The sequence below is a fragment of the Acartia tonsa genome, chromosome 2, assembly GCF_053477335.1.
Source record: "Acartia tonsa isolate MP-2025a chromosome 2, ASM5347733v1, whole genome shotgun sequence".
NCBI classification, from domain to species: Eukaryota; Metazoa; Arthropoda; class Copepoda; order Calanoida; family Acartiidae; genus Acartia; species Acartia tonsa.
This window is the reverse complement of record NC_137261.1, coordinates 44,534,105-44,552,368: the sequence shown is the minus strand read 5'-3', so window position 1 is coordinate 44,552,368 and position 18,264 is coordinate 44,534,105. Positions and strand designations below refer to the sequence as shown.

At 34.2% G+C, this 18,264-nt stretch overlaps 1 protein-coding gene across 1 annotated transcript in view; it reads left to right on the top strand.

Annotated features, from left to right (window-relative positions):
- Mlh1 (DNA mismatch repair ATPase Mlh1) overlaps nucleotides 1–18,264 on the top strand; it is a 49,301-nt gene that overhangs the window by 21,872 nt on the left and 9,165 nt on the right. The window contains exons 7-17 of the mRNA XM_080151016.1: nucleotides 4,156–4,262; nucleotides 5,945–6,049; nucleotides 6,922–6,981; nucleotides 8,081–8,228; nucleotides 9,224–9,356; nucleotides 10,736–10,824; nucleotides 11,230–11,377; nucleotides 12,305–12,396; nucleotides 13,675–13,829; nucleotides 14,221–14,323; nucleotides 16,870–16,920. Coding sequence (XP_080007142.1) covers nucleotides 4,156–4,262; nucleotides 5,945–6,049; nucleotides 6,922–6,981; nucleotides 8,081–8,228; nucleotides 9,224–9,356; nucleotides 10,736–10,824; nucleotides 11,230–11,377; nucleotides 12,305–12,396; nucleotides 13,675–13,829; nucleotides 14,221–14,323; nucleotides 16,870–16,920 — 1,191 coding nt within the window. The remainder of the gene's footprint in view (nucleotides 1–4,155; nucleotides 4,263–5,944; nucleotides 6,050–6,921; nucleotides 6,982–8,080; nucleotides 8,229–9,223; nucleotides 9,357–10,735; nucleotides 10,825–11,229; nucleotides 11,378–12,304; nucleotides 12,397–13,674; nucleotides 13,830–14,220; nucleotides 14,324–16,869; nucleotides 16,921–18,264) is intronic.

The window sequence follows — 18,264 nt, the reverse complement described above, 5'->3', positions numbered from 1 at the left end:
CTTTAAAAACAAGCCCATACGACCCTCCCAAACTTTGGTACTGAATTTCATTTCCTATAAGTGTACAAACTTCCCCCCCCCCCCCCCCTTAATAAAATAAAATTTGGCAGGGTATGGTACTTTTTGGTGCAGTATCAGTTTGCATGCAGTTCCAAAAGGAAAGTACCGAAATTCAATTTTCAAATTTTTCCGTGTATATTAAGTCATATAAGAGAGCCTACAAAAAGAATTAGGTTGATAACTTTAAAAACAAGCCCATACGACCCTCCCAAACTTTGGTACTGAATTTCATTTCCTATAAGTGTACAAACTTCCCCCCCCCCCCCTTAATTAGATAAATTAGAATCATGTGCTTAATATTAGAAAAAATTGCCAAGTTTTCAGGGTAATTATGTATAAAGAGTTTTATTCTTGAAAAAATATGGGTTGGTTTTAAAGAAAGGCACTTTTAATATGTAGAGAAATATTTTTTTGTAAAAGCACATCACAGAGCAACTGCAATTTCTAATCCCACTCTTTTTCTTTTGTTTAAGGATTGGTAAAAAAAGTGACACATTAGTCTTGCATCTATGATAGTAAATATTTCATGTACATTTCCTACAGTCCAGCTTAGAGTGTCAAGTTCATTATTATTTGATGCTCCAAGGAATAAGTTGAGGCTGTGATTGTATCCTAGTTCCAAAGCTAAAATAAAGTTATTTTTTTTAAATTGTCAAACTTTAAATTATATTACAACTATACCTAAAGGAGTTGAATAATAATGTAAATGATTAAACCTTTTTTATAGTCAAACTGGTCTTGGATGCAAATATAAATGATTGGTGGTTTTATGGCATCTACAGGCTTGACCTGGCTTGTATTGACAACTGGCATTGAAATAAACTTTTTGATGGCCACTTGCATTTGCCATATAAATATCATCAGAAAGACAAGCTGCACAGTGCAATGAAATACTTTATTCATATTTCTATGATTTAATAATTAATTTATCATAAGTCTTTCTTCTTTACTAGCTTTATACTAACAGAAAAGACGAAAAAATAAATATTCAATATTCCTAAATGGTAATTGGTTTGTTTTGTTAATATTTGCTTAAAGTGGTAGAATATTTTTTGCGGGTTTTACAATTTTATGAAGAGACATTCATTTAGGGGGGGGGGGGTTAATGCAACCATCTCGTAATCAATGTGCAAATAGCACTCAGAATCCGAATTTGAATTTCGTTATGAAATTTTGAATGAGTAATCCTTGGTAGGTCTATTTTCCCTCAATCGAATAAAAAGTTGGTAAAGTAACGGCTGGCGGCTCAGCCGTTAAGCCGGTTTTTGGCTATTTTCAGGGCAAATCAATCATTAATTACGGACGAATCAACTTTTTGACTGATATTTGTACATTATTAGGTATGAATATGTTACTCTTGGCATTTTATAGCTTCTACCAGTCTTTTTTAGTCGGTTCTAGCTGTTAATCAGCTGGTACAAGAAATTTTAAAAATAAATTAGTTATATTAATTATTGATAATTTTGCCCTAAAAAAGCCCAAAAACGGCTAAACGGCTGAGCCGGCAGCCGTTACTTTTTACTTCCAACTTTTTATTCGATTTAGGGAAAATAAACCTACCAAGGATAACTCATTCAAAATTTCATAACGAAATTCAAATTCGGATTCTAAGCCTTTATTTTTCCAACTTTTTATTCGATTACCTACCAAGGATTACTCATACCAAATTTCATCCTGAAATTCAAATTCTAAGTGCTATTTGCGCAGTAATTACGAGATGGTTGTATTATGCCCCCCCCCTCCCCCCCTCTTTAATAGTTATTTCTCGCATCGTATCATAAACGGCTTTCCGCGGATATAGAAAGTACAACGGCACCTCGGGGCTAAAAAAACTAGTTTTAATCTTATGATTGTACATTTCTATATTAGTAGAAAGCTGGATATAATACGATGCTAGACATAGTTTTTTCGTATGGTTGAGAACCGGTTCCTATCCACCGGATTCAAATGAATACGAGAAAATCCATTATTTTCATTGTTATTAATAAATTTAAAAGTTCAATATTCAACTTAAAAACTTTTTTTATTAAATATCGATTCTTTGGTTTCAAACTTTTCAACAAATTATTTTAATCTATAGAAGGTATACTGTATAGGTATTTATCTAATTCTTGGTGATGTTTTAAGTTTACTAGCATCTACGCCCCCTAGAAGCCTCTAGGGACACTCAAGGTACGAGGGGGAAAAGTCGACCTCATCCCATTTTAAATTTGAGTTTCAAAAGAGTAAAAAAATATTTTTGGGGGAGGGGGGTGAAGACACCTTTCCCAGAAAAAGTTTAAAACCTTCCCAGGAGCTATATGAAGCTTCATTTTAAAGGAGAACAATATCGGTTAAGCGATTTGCGAGATCCTTCGAGACAGACAAAAAGTGCTTACTACTTTATATAATAGGATAATTCATCGTCGTATCCCTTTACCTCCCTGCTATTTAGCCTCTTTACAGGTTGGTGACTTTAAGTACGTATACACTGTCATAACATTGCCTCGGCAAGTAAACAAATAATTATGGGCACTTGAGTTAATTAGTTTTTAAAAGCGAAGCTTTTCTATAATTAGGGTCGGTCCGTACGTCCGTCCGTCCGAGATAGATAGCTTTTATTCGTTAATTTAGGCATGTTAGAATTGTCCTATCGATTTCAAACTTTGCATGATGATTCCTGTAGTAGTTGGGTACGATTTAGAAAGCGTAGCAACTCTATAATCATTACCAGAATGTCCGTACGTCCATTTTAAATATGTTGATTTTTCTACTTTTTTAACAACAAATTTTCAAGTGTTTTAATTATCCGTTTGATCTGATTTTTGGTATATTGATTCCTGGGACAACAAAGAACAATATTATAAGCGAAGCAACTCTATAATCAAGTCCAAAAATGTAAGTATGTCCATAAACATTATCCTGTTTTTAAGCAGTTTTTCAACAAATTTACCTGCAATTTTGATTCGACATTTATACATTTATGTTCCGATTTTTCAGTTCAGATTCTATACAAGTGTTAATGTCCGTTTGTCCTACCGTTTCAGTGCTTCGCTTTTATGGATGTTGTCATCCTTGTTTTTATAGACTTTACCTACTTTGGTTCAAATTATGAATAATGCAAATATTGTATTTATAAAATTACATAGGAAATTCATTATTAACATTCAGTTACATGTTTGCTTCATTTTTTTAAGCGAAGCTTTTCTATAATAAGGGTCGGTCCGTCCGTAACAGTTAGCTTTTTCTCGTTAATTTGGGCATGTTAGAATTTTCTTATCGATTTTAAACTTTGTATGGTGATTCCGTAGTAGTTAGGAACGATTTAGAAAGCGTAGCAACTCTATAATCGTTACTAGAATGTCCGTACGTCCATATTAAACATGTTGATTTTAAAAAATTTTAACAACAAATTTAATTATCCGATTGATCTGATTTTTGGAATACTGATTCCTAGGACAACAAAGTACATTGTTATAAACTAAGCATCTCTATAATCCAGTCCTAAAAATGTAAGTATGTCCTTAAACATTATCCTGTATTTAAGCAGTTTTTAAACAAATTTACTTAAAATTTTGTTCCGGACATTTATACATTTTATTCTGATGATTCAGTTTTGACACTCTACAAGTGTTCATGTTTGTTTGTCTTACTGTTTCAGAGCTATGCCTTTATGGATGTTGTCATCCTTGCTTTTGTACAAAGCCATTGTTTCACTTGTGTGTTTTGTTCAGCGTGAAAAGCTGACAGAGAAGTTTAATAATTCAAAGGAATGTTTGTACTGTTCTTTGTCAGGTTTTATGCTATTTTGCATCAATTTCAGATTTATGCGGCGCAAGATTAAGTTTCACACCAAACCTTAAATTTAAAAAAAAGATCATGGAATGGAAACAAAAAAGCGGGTTTCGTCGTATTTTCACAGTAGATCTTCTCCTATTTCTAGCCTCTGCGCTTGGATCTAACTATTTAACATTAACCTAACCTATAATAACTAGCTACTGTGAATTATCAAAAGCTACTGTGAAAATACGATGAAACCCGCTATTTTCCATAATCCAAAAAAAACAAGAATCAGAAGGCGCTTTAACTTTTCACAAAAAAATACCGATTTTTTAGGGAACTACCATTACAGTGGAGGATTTATTTTTCAATGTACCGAACAGGCTTGCAGCCCTGAGGTCAGGCGCCGAGGAATTTAACAAGATTTCTGAAGTCATGACAAGGTGATATATTAATTTTAAGCGAAGCTATCATTAGGGTCCGGTAGCTCCTTCAGTTTATATAGGCATGTTAGAACTGTCATATTGATTCAAAACTTTGCATACTGATTTTTTTTAACAGTTAGGTACGATTTACTGTATCCTGTATTTACCCAATTTTGCAATAAATTTATGTACAATTTTATTTAGATTTACAAATTAATGTTTTGCTTACCTATTAAGTTCTGACAGTCTACAAGAAATATTTTTTCGTTTGTTTTTCCTTTTAATTGTAGAGCTTCGCTTTTATGGATGATGTCATGCTTGTTTTAGCAGCATCTAAAAATTGACTTTTGACCGTCGACTTAACGTTAAAGGAGTAACATTGCCTTTCTCTCCTAAGCTGTAATAATTCTCAACTAATATATAGAATTTAGTAAAAAAAATTAAGTAATTGTTGAACTGTTACCATATTACCTTAGTTAATAATAGTTAAAATTACGGTAGGAAATGTTTGATTTACAATTATGAATGAAACATTATACATATGTGCGAAATAGTGTTTGCATAAAAAATTCTGCAAAAAAAATTATATTTATTCTAGTGATGGGAATCCGGATCCGGAATCCGAATCCGGAATCCGAATCCGGAATCCGCCCAATTTTCGGCCAATTTTGGAATCCGAATCCGGAATCCGTTTTTTATAGCGGATTCCGGATTCCAAATTGGTAGGCTAAAATTACCGTCTTTTTTCTTACAACTCCCTCTGTTTGAAGGCAAAGATCAAAAAAAAAATTTCTACATAACAAATTTTAATAATTACTAATGTCATGTAAATGTTTTAGTTATGCTGGAAGTCAACACTTAAAATAAATCAAGGCTTCAACCAAGTAACATAGTGATAAATTAACGAAAAAAGCTATCCCTCTGTGACGGACGGCCTTTTAAAATACTGCTAGAATCCGGAATCCGAATCCGGAATCCGCCAAAAATAAGAATCCGGAATCCGCAAGAATCCGTCACTTTTTTTGACGGATTCCTTCAGAATCCGGAATCCGAATCCGGCCCAAAAATTCGACGGATTCCCATCCCTAATTTATTCAATATTTGAAAAAATACGTTTGGACTTTATTCAATTGAATTCTTATAGTAGTAAATATACTATATATGAAGTTAACTTTGTGTATTCGTCAGTCAGTCCGAAATGCTATGGGGGAAATTAAATTTTCTCTGCTACTGTTTAAGATACGCTACACATTCACAACTTACTTGGTCCGTCATTCTGTCTGTCATACTGCAGAAGACCTTTATAAATTGAAATGTAAAGGTTTTGTGATTTTCTACTATGTAAGTTTCTTATCCTTCTGTTTTCCTTTTCTCTCCCCCCTTCTTTTACATAACTACTGAACAACTGCTAAATATTTGTACTTCGCTATTATGGATGTTATCATCCTCAGGGATCGAAAGGGATAAGACCATGGCCAATAAATTGATGCTTTTACCCAATGATGATATACTAGATATTACCCTCTTTGTAGTTAATAATTAGTGGTTGAAACGTTTAGACACCCAACTTTATGAACCAATCAAAATTAATTTTAAAAGTCCTTAAAGTTGTAGAGCAAACGAATTAGAAAACATTAAAATTGGTGTAATAAACGGCCCAATGTCCCCTCCCTTCCTTTATAATCATTGTTCATCCTTAGATATGCAGTGCATAATTCCGGGGTTGGGTTCACCCTCAAGAAAGCCGGAGAAACAGGCGTCACTGTCAAAACTCAAGTCAACAATTCTATTCTGGATAATATCAGGTAGCTATTCGTTTAGGGTGATTTACCTGGGAGTGTCTTATTGACCCACGAACCCCCTCTCTTTATTGTGAAAAAAAATAAATAGATTTTTGTTTGTTTATCACTTTTTCTCAGGTTAGGTTAGGTTATATTTGGTACTGGGTAGCCCCCCCTGGTAAAAGGCATAGGAAAATTACTACCTTCGTAACCCAACCTGTCCTAAAGTAATAAACAAGCAAACAAAAATTTACATAATTTATAATAACACTAGCGGCTTCGCCCCTAGCCTATAGGGGCTTTGCCCCAAGGGGTGATAAAAAAAATTAAGGCGAAATTCATTAAAGGACCAAGGAAATCTTAAGCAAAAAAAAAAAAAAAAATGGGGGGGGATTTTTTGTTTTTGTGGGGGTTGGGGGGGGGTGTCCAACCCCCCAAGAAAATAGCTTAAAACCAGCAAAGGACCAATAGCTAGGTATATACCCTGAAGAGTAGAATCCGATCGGTTCAGTGGTTACCGAGATCTTAAGGGACAGACAGACAGACAGACGGACAGACAGACATCGTTCTACTTTGTATTATAGATAAAGGGGGAGGTAGGTTCTGCTAAAATTCCGTAAAGGTGATAGAATAGATTTTTCTAGGAAGTTCAAGTATTGTCGATTTTGCCCTTAAGTAATTTTAGTTGCGCTGCTAGAAATGTTTAATTACTTCCTTGTGTATAGACGTATTTTTAGACAATAGCTTAAATGAATACCAGAAAAAATAGTCCATATTCAGTTATATTTTGTCTTTCTTATTATCAAAGTCGGGTTGATAAGTTTGACTTAATAAAGTAAATAATCATCATGAGATGTTGATAATAATAATAATAATAATAATATTGTTAATTTTAGATTGTTATATGGTCCAACTGTGGCAAAAGAGCTTATTGAGTTTGACTTTGAAAATGAAAGGTAAACTTTTAATTTGAAAATTTTATTTGACAGAGGTCATGTTGCAAGTAGATGCAAGTTGAAAAATAATAAAAGAATTCAACTTACTTTATAGAATAAGACAATATATGAATAACTCTGGCCGCGGCGCTCGGCACCCTTGCCTGCCTAGCCGCAGAGTTCGGCCCCCTTGCCTGCCTAGCCGCCGCGCTCGGCTCCCTAGCCTAAAACCTAACCTAAAATAGTTGTTCTGTCGGGGGGGGGGGGGGAGGGGTGTATAAAAATGTTCAAAATTGAAAAAAATAAGGGGAGAACGCCATAAAAAGTTATTGGTGGATATATTCGGACACTGATCGTTTGAACAAATTAATCAAGATTTTATCAAACTCTCCATTTTTTTAAAGCCAATGCATAAGTGTAGTGCAGTGTTGCGGATCCGGATCCGCAAGGATCCGCATTTTTTTGAGTCCAAGGATCCGGATCCTGGGGTATAAATTTATGGAAAAATCTACCTACCTAAATTTATATAAAATTGTCACTTACAAATTTACAAATTTTACAAAGGAGGACATCATCTCAGACATTCTCGTGATGCGAGCCAATCTTTAAGGTTTAGGTTCAGACTTGAAAATTAAAAGTATTTTTGACTTCGAGATTAAAGAATAAATATTTTTTGAAAAATTTGGTGATTTTATTTTTATTGTCAAGGATCCGGATCCGGATCCGCATACAATCAATGCGGATTCGCAACACTGGTGTAGTGTCTTTAAAAGTTTTGTGCCGTGTAAAAATAAAACTAAATTGTGATTAACAAAGGCTTTTAATATTCCTTTTTAAGAAAAGGCATATAGTTTTCACTTCTTCCACTTATTCAACATTTTAGCCATTTGCAAGTCCGTTGTGACAACTCAAACTATGGTCTCTTAAAGTAGGTCTGTACGTTCAGTTTCCATATCTTTACTCTGTCCGTAACACCTTATTTTTAATGTGCAGGTGTTTCTTTATCTTGATTAGTCAGATACACGCAATGCGGGTGCTGCTCAAACCCGATTAGTCAATGTCTTGCAGAGATTGAAAAAAAGGCATCAGTTTTGATGAAAACTAATCTTGTTATATTAAGGTACAAAGTGAAGAGCAAAGGCTACATAAGCAATGTGAACTACAGTGTCAAGAAGATGGTTTTCCTCCTCTTTATAAATCACAGACTCGTTGAATCCTCAGCTTTAAAGAAAAGTATTGAGGGTGTCTATGCCAGCTATTTACCTAAGGTAATTTTAATGTAAATATAGATTTTAAATTTGGTATTGGAAAAACGCAACTTCGATTTATATAGGTAATGTATTTCCATTGTGAAAAGGTGAAAAATCTTTGATAAAATTTTTTGCTATGTCTCAGAAAACGCCATCGCTAAAGATGCCCCGGTAAAAAACACCAACGAAAACCAAAAATAGCATTAAAAACGCCACAGTAAATTTTCACATAAATCTATTCAGGGAATGTCTCCATTTGTGTACCTGTCCAAGTAAATATATCCCAACAATATTGACATGAATGTTCACATGATTATATTCAGGGAATGTCTAATTTTGTGTTCCTGTCCTTGGAAATACATCCCAAAAATGTTAACATGAATGTTCACATTATTATATTTAGGGAATGTCTTCCTTTGTGTACCTGTCATTGTAAATAGATACCAACAATGTTGATGTGAATGTTCACTTAATTCTATTTAGGGAATGTCTCCCTTTGTGTACCTGTCCTTGGAAATACATCCCAACATAGTTGATATTAATGTTCACTTAATTCTTTTCAGGGAATGTCTCCCTTTGAGTACCTGTCCTTTGAAATCCATATGAAAAATTTTATGTTAATGTTCATATGATTTTATTTAGGGATTATCTCCCTTTGTGTACCTTTCCTTATTGTCATGAATGTTTACTTAATTATGTTTAGGGAATGTCTGTCTTTGTGTACCTGTCCTTAGAAATACATCCCAACACTGTTGACATGAATGTTCATATAATTCTATTCAGGGAATGTCTGTCTTTGTGTACCTGTTCTTGGAAATACATCCCAACAATATTGACATAATCATATTCAGGGAATGTCTCCCTTTGTGTACCTGTCCTTGGAAATACATCCCAACAATGTTGATATGAATGTTCATATAATTCTATTCAGAGAATGTGTGTCTTTTTGTTCATGTCCTTGGAAATACATATAAAAAAAATTTGATGTAAATGTTCACATATTTTTTTTTTAGGGAATGTCTCCCTTTGTGTACCTGTCCTTGGAAATACATCCCAACAATGTTGATGTCAATGTTCATCCGACCAAACATGAAGTATTCTTTCTAAACCAGGATGCTATCATTGAAAAGTTTCAAAGTGCTTTAGGTGAGCTTTTAATGTAACATTGAAGCTTGCCAATGTAAGGTTGGCCTAAGGATTCTCGCTTCCAATCTTCGTGTACATCTGAGTCCTAACTGTATAAAATCTGACCCTTATTGTACTCATGCTGTATTGTATTTTCAGGGGGGGAAAGATTAAATTAGAATTTATTTGTTTTATTTGATCTGCCACCCACCAGTACAAAGCACAACTTTTTACATTTAACACAGGGATTCTAAAAAATAAGACTATGGTCAACAAATTTATATTCAAATCAAATTATGAAAGAAAAAATTTCAGTTCATGTAGATTAAAATTATTAGTTAAAATGTTCTGACACTACTTGTTTAGTACAGAACCTACCAATCAAAATTCTATAAAAGTAAACTATTAAGTTAGATAATGTGGTTATAAATGTTTGGGTACTAGTGTAATTTGTTGTCCAATGTCCCCTCCCTCCCTAGATTTAACATGAACATATTTATTTTGGTTAGAAAAGTTGACTTTTCATCTCGGTGTCTATATAAAACCGCCAAAAAGGCAGGAATTCAAGATTTCATTGAAGACCACCAAAGTTTTTATTTTAACGAAGGAGTAAAGTGTTCTTAAAACTTTGGGGACCAGTATAATTTACTAAATTCACTCCTTCCCAGGTTCTCAAATTTAAAATGCACTATTTTTTTGCTTTTGACGATGATACACAATTTTTCAATTCTGTATGAACTCTTGATATGTTGAATAAGTTTTGCACTAGACTGTAGAATGTGCCACTAGGGACGCATTTTTGTATACTAGAATTAGCTATACCTTCTTTCTTAACATACTTGCAGCGCAGCTTCTCGTCAACTAGGGTAAATTATGTTGTCACTAGGGTATGTTGGGACACCAGACTGTAAATTACACTGGTTTCCAAAATTTTTAAAATGGACAAAGAATATACGTGGATAATATGACAGGGGGAAATTGTCGTAAATTTAGGTTGCTAACATAGAACTAAGGTAGGAGTAGGTTGCGCTAAAAATCCGTAAAGGTTGTGAGTTTTAAGTTAAAACAGTAGTAGAACGATAAAGATTTATGTTAACTTTAAAAAACAAAAATTTGTCTATTGTTCTTTTCAATAAGAAATACACATATTAAGTGAATATTATCGTTTTACTGCTATTGTCTTAAAACTCACATCTTTACGGAATTTTAGCGCAACCTGCTCCTCCCTTTATTGTTAATTTGTTCATCCAGTAGGAGGGGATGGGATGGGGTAAAGAGAGGAAGATGGGGGGGATCGTGATTTTAGCCAGCGACAATTTTTACCTTATTACACGAGTACATGAAAATCTGGTGTAAGATCCAAGTAATAATAAATCCAATAATTTGAGCTTTTGGTTTAGAACAGAAGCTTTTGAACTCAAATGCATCGCGAACATTCTACACAGAAAGACTTCTACCTGAAACCAAGATATCAAAATTAGACATTCAGGTAAGAACAGATATCCTATGAGACCAGACAATGAACTTTAAAGTGATATACATCTCCTATGATGTAAACAAAATTACCTCTACTGCAGATTAAAATTGATATTTTTTAGGTAAGAGATTAGGTTTTCAGTTAAGATTGTGTGTGTGTTATCTTTAATTTCGGTTGAGGGGGTGGGGGGTGATTTCATTGGATGACAAGAAGGTTTGACTCTAAGTATTGAGTACAAAACTCTTACTTCGCATTGAAGAAATATGACAAATGTTCATTAACAAGTCTAACGTTTGTTTATGCTCAACTCGTGTTGGGCCTTTGCATAAGAATAACCTATCATCAATATGATTATAAAAAGAGTGGAGGGGGGTAAGCACTTTTAGTGAAACCGCCGACAAAATTTTTTTTTTTTAGATTAGCAGCAGTTCCGATAAACCTGCAATAGCTGCCAAAGATATGATTCGTACAAGCAGTACAGACCAGAAGTTGGATAAATTCTTCACAAGCACATCTTCTGTCCAAACATCAGGCACTGTTCTTGACTCAAGAAATACACCGTCAGGTATGTTTTAGTTAAGCCACTCCATAATTCACTTTGTCTGTCTGTCCATTAGTCAGTCCGTAACGCTATGGGGGAAACGTAATTTTTTCTGCTGCTATTTAAGATAGATAGATAAAAATTTTAGTTCAGATTCCTATGTATGACATTTGTGTATTGTTTTTGCATAATTTCTCTCTTTTTTCATTGATATGAGAACTTGACATCTTCTCTATAACGCACTTAGTCTGTTGACCATTCTATGATTTTGCTACTTATGGATGTTGTCATTTGATTTATGAATATTTTTTAATGGAAGAAAGTTACTTTCCAGAAAGTGCTTTCCTAACACTGAACCCCGCCTTTTAAAACCCTGTTTTTAATCTATAGAAGAACTAATTCTGTTTAACAAATTATCACTGTGGATTTATATTCATTTTTCGTCCATTTGCATATCCCTTAAGATAATGCGCACCAGAGAAACGCCATGAAGCTTCTTGAAAAGTAAAATTTAAACGGTTCACCTACACCTTTTAAAGTTTTTTTAATCTATAATACAAAGTAGCTTGATGTCTGTCCGTCCGTCCGTCCGTCCGTCTGTCCGTCTGTCTGTCCGTCTGTCTGTCCGTCTGTCTGTCCGTCTGTCTGTCCGTCTGTCTGTCCGTCTGTCTGTCCGTCCGTCTGAAGCTTAAGATCTCGGTAACCACTGAACCGATTGGATTCTACTCTTCAGGGTATATACCTATTGGTCCTGTGGTGGTTTTAAGCTATTTTCTTGGAGGGTGGGACACCCCCAACCCCCCAAAAAACAAAAGAAATTTCCCCCATTTTTTTTGTAACCTTTGTGGAAGATTTCCACACTTTTTTTACCATCTCTTGGGGCAAAGCCCTTAGAGGCTAGGGGCGAAGCCGCTAGTATACATATATTTAAACATTAAAATCTATTACTAGAGGAAAAATCAGGGAGTGGGAGTAAATGTTCCATGCCTGAAATGCGAGAATGCAAACTGTCAAGTGTCAGAACTCTTAGAAAAGAATTACAGGTAATTGTAATGTAAAACAAGGATGAGAACATCCATAAAAGCGAAGCTCTGAAACGATAGGGCTTATATAGTGTCAGAACTGAATAATCAGAATATAAATGAATTAAAGTCAAAGTCAAATTGTGAGTAAATTTGTTGAAAAACTTCTTGATAAATGATATAGTTTATGGATATACTTAAATTTTTAGGACTTGATTATAGAGTTGCTTTGCTTATAATATTGTACTTTGTACCAAAAATCAGAGCAATCGGATAATTAAATCACATAAAAATTTGTTGTTAAAAAAAGTAAAAAATCAACATGTTTAAAATGGACGTACGGACATTCTGGTAATGATTATAGAGTTGCTTTCTAAATCGTACCTAACTACTACAGGAATCACCATGCAAAGTTTGAAATCGATAGGACAATTCTAACATGCCTAAATTAACGAAAAAAGCTATCCGTCTCGGACGGACGGACCGACTCTAATTATAGAAAAGCTTCGCTTTTAATACCCTAAGCAGACGAAGTTTTTGTTTATAGTTCGTCTCATAATTAAGAATCAACTCCGTAATTATATAATAAAGTTTCCCTAGCAAAGATTTATCCTAAGTAATTCAATTATTTCAAGCTGATTTACAAAAAGGATTAAATGAAATAAAGGTTGACATCATCCTTAAAAGCGAAGCTCCAAGATGAGATTAGACGGTAGGAAAAACGAACATTACCAATTTTGTGAACAAAAATGTATGTAAGTTACAGGACATACCCGAATTTTTTGTTATTTTATTCTAGTGGTGCATTGCTTTGGTATACATTATTATAAAATGACCTTCTAACAAATAATGTGGTTAGATTGTTACTATATTATGGTACTCTAGCGGCTACGCCCCTAGAGGCCTCTAGTGGCACTTTGAATGTTTTTTTTTTATTTAAAATATCTAATTACAGAAATAATTGGTTTATGTTTCGTTGGAGTCTCTTTTTCGAGAGGGGTAATTTTTTTCTAGGGGCGATTTTTCCTGATAGGGTGGTGGTACCCTCCCCCAAAATAGTTATAAACCTTCCCGGGACTTATGAGAAGCTACCCTGTTAAGGAGAACCCGATCGGTTCAGCGGTAAGCGAGATCCTTCGGTACAAATACACAAACACACAGACATCCTGTTACTTTAGTATAAGGATTATTGGTCCAATTAAGTGATTGTTAACATCACCTTATTAAAATTATTTTAAATTTTTTTAAATATCTTAAAGAACTTTTCATATGCATAAGCTAAATATCAACTTTAATTAGGCTGAAAGCAGTAATACAGGTCGAGATATATTTGCCAACCACACCTTTGTTGGATGTGTGAGCAGAAAACTGGCATTGTTCCAGCACACCACCAAGCTATACCTGGTCAACACAACCAACTTCTCCCAACAGCTGTTCACCCAGATTTTATTAAGGTAATTAAGTGATAAGACAATTAAACTAAGAAAAAAATTATATGTTAAACCCTGTGCAAATTAAAATTAAAAGTGGAGAAGCTTGTACTAACTATTGAATATTTTACAAAAGTATAATTTTACCAGTAAGAAAACATTATATCAATTCTTAAATATCAGTTTTAGTTTTTGTAGCTGTTTAATGCTTTCTTTAAGTCAAACTAGCAAAAGCCTCCTATGAAAATTAACATTATAATTTAGGGAGGTATTTTATATTTGTTACTTGTGTAAAAGATTTTTTACCTTTGAGTGTCTCCTTGTTGTGTGTACCAAAAGATCTCGCTAACTGCTTGACCAATGAATTTTTCCAGAGAATCATCGTATAGGGCTTAATATTGTTTTTTTTTTTTAGGGATTTTGGAAATATCGGAGTTATGAAGCTAAATCCAGCCCCCAGCCTAAATACTCTGGCTAAACTTGCTCTGGACCACCCAGAGGCTGGCTGGAGCCCCCAGGTATAGTAAATACTCTGTCTAAACTTGCACTGGACCACCCGGAGGCTGGCTGGAGCCCCCAAGTATAGTAAATACTCTGGCTAGACTTGCACTGGATCACCCGGAGGCGGCTGGAGCCCCCAGGTATAGTAAATACTCTGGCTAATCTTACACAGCACTGGATCACCCTGAGGCTGGCTGAAGCCCTCAGGTACAGTTAATACTCTGGCTAGACTTGCACTGAATCACCCGGAGGCTGGCTGGAACCCCCAGGTTATAGTTAATACTCTGGCTAATCTTACACAGCACTGGATCACCCGGAGGCTGGCTGAAGCCCTCAGGTATAGTAAATACTCTGGCCCAACTTGCACTGCACCACCTTGAGGCTGGCTGGAGCCCTCAGGTATTGTAAATACTCTGGGTAAACTTGCACTGGACCACCCGGAGGCTGGCTGGAGCCCTCAGTTATAGTAAATACTCTGACTTAACTTTCACTGCACCACCCGGAGGCTGGTTGGAGCCCTCAGGTATAGTAGTAAATAATCTGGCTAAACTTGCACTGGATCACCCGGAGGCTGGCTGGAGCTCTCAGGTATATTAAAATACTCTGGTTATACCTGCATTGGATCACTCGGAGGCTGGCTGGAGCCCCCAGGTATAGCAAATACTCTGTCTAAACTTGCACTGGACAACCCGGAGGTTGGCTGGAGCCCCCAGGTATAGTAAATACTCTGGCTAAGCTTGCACTGGACCACCCGGAGGCTGGATGGATCCCCAAAGTATAGTAAATACTCTGGCTAAGCTTGCACTGGAACACCCGGAGGCTGGCTGGAGCCCCCAGGTATAGTAAGTACTCTGGCTAAACTTACACGGGAGGGCCCGGAGGCTGGCTGGAGCCATCAGGTATAAGTTACCTTATATTAGATACTGTGTACTAGTGTAGCCCCACAGTGTTAAGTCCAATTGCAGGGGTTAGAAGGCATAGGGAAAAAAATAAGAATGGATGGGATCAGTATTTGATAGACACATCAAGGGAAAATGGCGCAAATATTAACCCCCTCACCTTTTCTAAAACCGAACAGATGCTCAACACCAATTATTATCTAAACTGCGAACCAAAAAAATAGGCAAATCCGAATTTTCAAAATGGCAGCTTCATTATTCATTTGGGACGAATTTACTGTAAATATAATATGTAGATGCATCTTTTTGTTACAAGTTTTCACCGTTCATTTTTATTAATCAGCACCAATGAAGCACAAGATCCCAAAAACAGCATTTTGGGTAAAAACTGGTGAACCAAAAAGATATGCAAATCCAAAACAAATCAATGGAAAAATGATTTTTTTGCACTTTTCTTCTACCTTAAAGATTGATTCTGATAAATTCACAATTTTTTAAGGGATTTATGCATTAATTATTATGAAATGTAGTATAAGGTAGAAATTAATGATTTTTTAAAATAAGAAATATAAGAAAAAAAGAAAATCCAACCCCTATCACTTTAGAGGTCAGCTGCTGACCTCCAGTTTAATGGATGTAGCCTAATACATGTTAAATATAAAAATTACCCTGAAAAGTATACAAAAATGCTTTTTAATGTGTTAAAAAAAAACATTTTAAAATCTTGATTTTGAGGATGATGTCCTTTCAGATGCTCCTATTAATGATGATGGTGAGCTAAATGTTATCTAAGTACATGCCCATCACAACATCTTGTCTATCAACCTATGTACCATTTTTTGTAGTCATATCAATATTATCTCCAATGGAGCCTGACGTCAAGAAATATAAATATCTTCTAAAAACTATGGTAATTACCTTATGAATTGGAGTAATTAAAATTGCAATTTTTTTCTTTTTTAATACTGCTTGGCTGGAGGCTGCTATGAATACAAAAATTGGACCATAGTTCAATATATAAGTTGTCATCATAGTCATGCACTTTGATAACATTTGGCTCACTATCACTACCCATAGGAGCATCTTAAAGGCCATCATCCTCAAAATCAAGATTTTAAAATGGATTTTTTTAACACATTAAAAGCATTTTTGTATACTTTTGGGAGTAATTATTATTTTTAATATGTATTTAGCTTCATCCATAAGACTGGAGGACAGCAACTGTCCTCTAAAGTGATAGGGATCGAATTTCTTTTTTCTAATATTTCTTATTTTTAAAAATCATTAATTTCTACCTTATATTACATTTCATAATAATTAATGCATAAATCCCTTAAAAAATTGTTAATTTATCAAAATCAATCTTTAAAACAGAAGAAAAGTGCAAAAAAATCGTTTTTCAATTGATTTTTTTTGGATTTGCATATCTTTTTGGTTCACCAGTTTTTAACCAAAATGCTGTTTTTGAGATCTTGTGCTTCATTGGTGCTGATTAATAAAAAATTAACGGTGGAAACTTGTAACCAAAAGATGCATCTACATTTTATATTTATAGTAAAATCATCCTAAATGAATATTAAAGCTGCTATTCTGCAATTTCAGATTTGCCTATTTTTTTTGGTTCGCAGTTTATAATGTTACTAACAAAATCTTTGTCTGTGTAGGATGGAGATAAACAAGAACTTGCGGATTTTGTTACAACAACTTTATTTCAGGAATATTATTATATGATAAATGTATACGTTTCAGTTACATGTAATCTAGGGAGGGAGGGGACATTAGAATAGTTATTTATCATATTTTCGTAATATTGTGAATGCTAGAAAGGATATTAAAATTATTTCAACAATTTTGGTCATGTGATCAAAATTTGAATTTTCCTTCTACTATTGCCCCCTCTGGGGGCGAAGTAGGTGGAAATTTAAATTTTTGTCACTTGACCTTAATATTGGTGAAATAATTTTGAATGACCTTTCTTGTATAAGCAATATTATAAAATATGATACTTGGTTTTGTCTCATTCTCTATCTTTTACTTAAATTCAAAAAAGTCTATCAAAAAATTTACATCATCTAAGGGTGAACAATAAATATCTCTGTCTATTTTTCTCTATATTTCTTCCCCCTCCCCTCTCCCTCACTTTTCTGTCTATTTCCTTCTCTCTCTCCTCCTCTTTTGTACGTTCATTTATACAATAGAAGTAACCTAGAGACAGCACAAGGGAATTTTGTTTACATTATGTATCAGCTATAAATTGTTGAATATCTTAGGTTAAAGCTTTCCTTGGGTGAAATATTTGAAGAAAATATTTCTTCCATCACATAATGTGAAGCGTATGACACAACATATAATAAGTTAGTTATAAATAATTTAATTTCTTATAATAAAGTTATCTTTCTAAAAATTATATCATTGCAAAATTTAGTTGCAAATAATGTTGCCTATAGGGCTGTATTTCATATACAACAAAAAGTGAACAAAGGTTTCTTTTTAAGAAAAAAATGGGGTCAATTTGACCATCTATGTCTAATGTTTATACCCACATCAAATATTAAATTATAACAATGTACAGTAGAGTGGATCAATTTTGGACATTGAATTTGTAATCAACATCTACAGTTTAAACGTCATATAAGAAACCTAAATATAAAAAATTGATTTTGTCCTTGAGGGGAAATGGGGGGAAGGTGTTTCCATGCATTAAAATTTTAGAAGTTTATTCTGGAGGTGCAACTTTTTTTCTTTCAAAGTATTGCTTTATGCATCTTTTTGAATTTGTCTTGTTGATTAATATAAGAATATCCAATTGGTTATAAAAAATATTCATCCAAGCATGAAAAATCTTAAATTAAATGTAAAATCTCTTAGTTTTTAAATTTATTTATGGATTTTTCTTGCTAGGATCAATAGTTTTAAAAACAGATTTTTTATTCTTATTCTACTCTTCAAGACAAAATTGGGAAGGTGCATAAAGCTATACTTTGAAAGAAAAATAATTGCCCCCCCCCCAAAAAAAAAAAAATTCTCCCCACAAGTGTCTTTCTAAAAGTTTACATGCA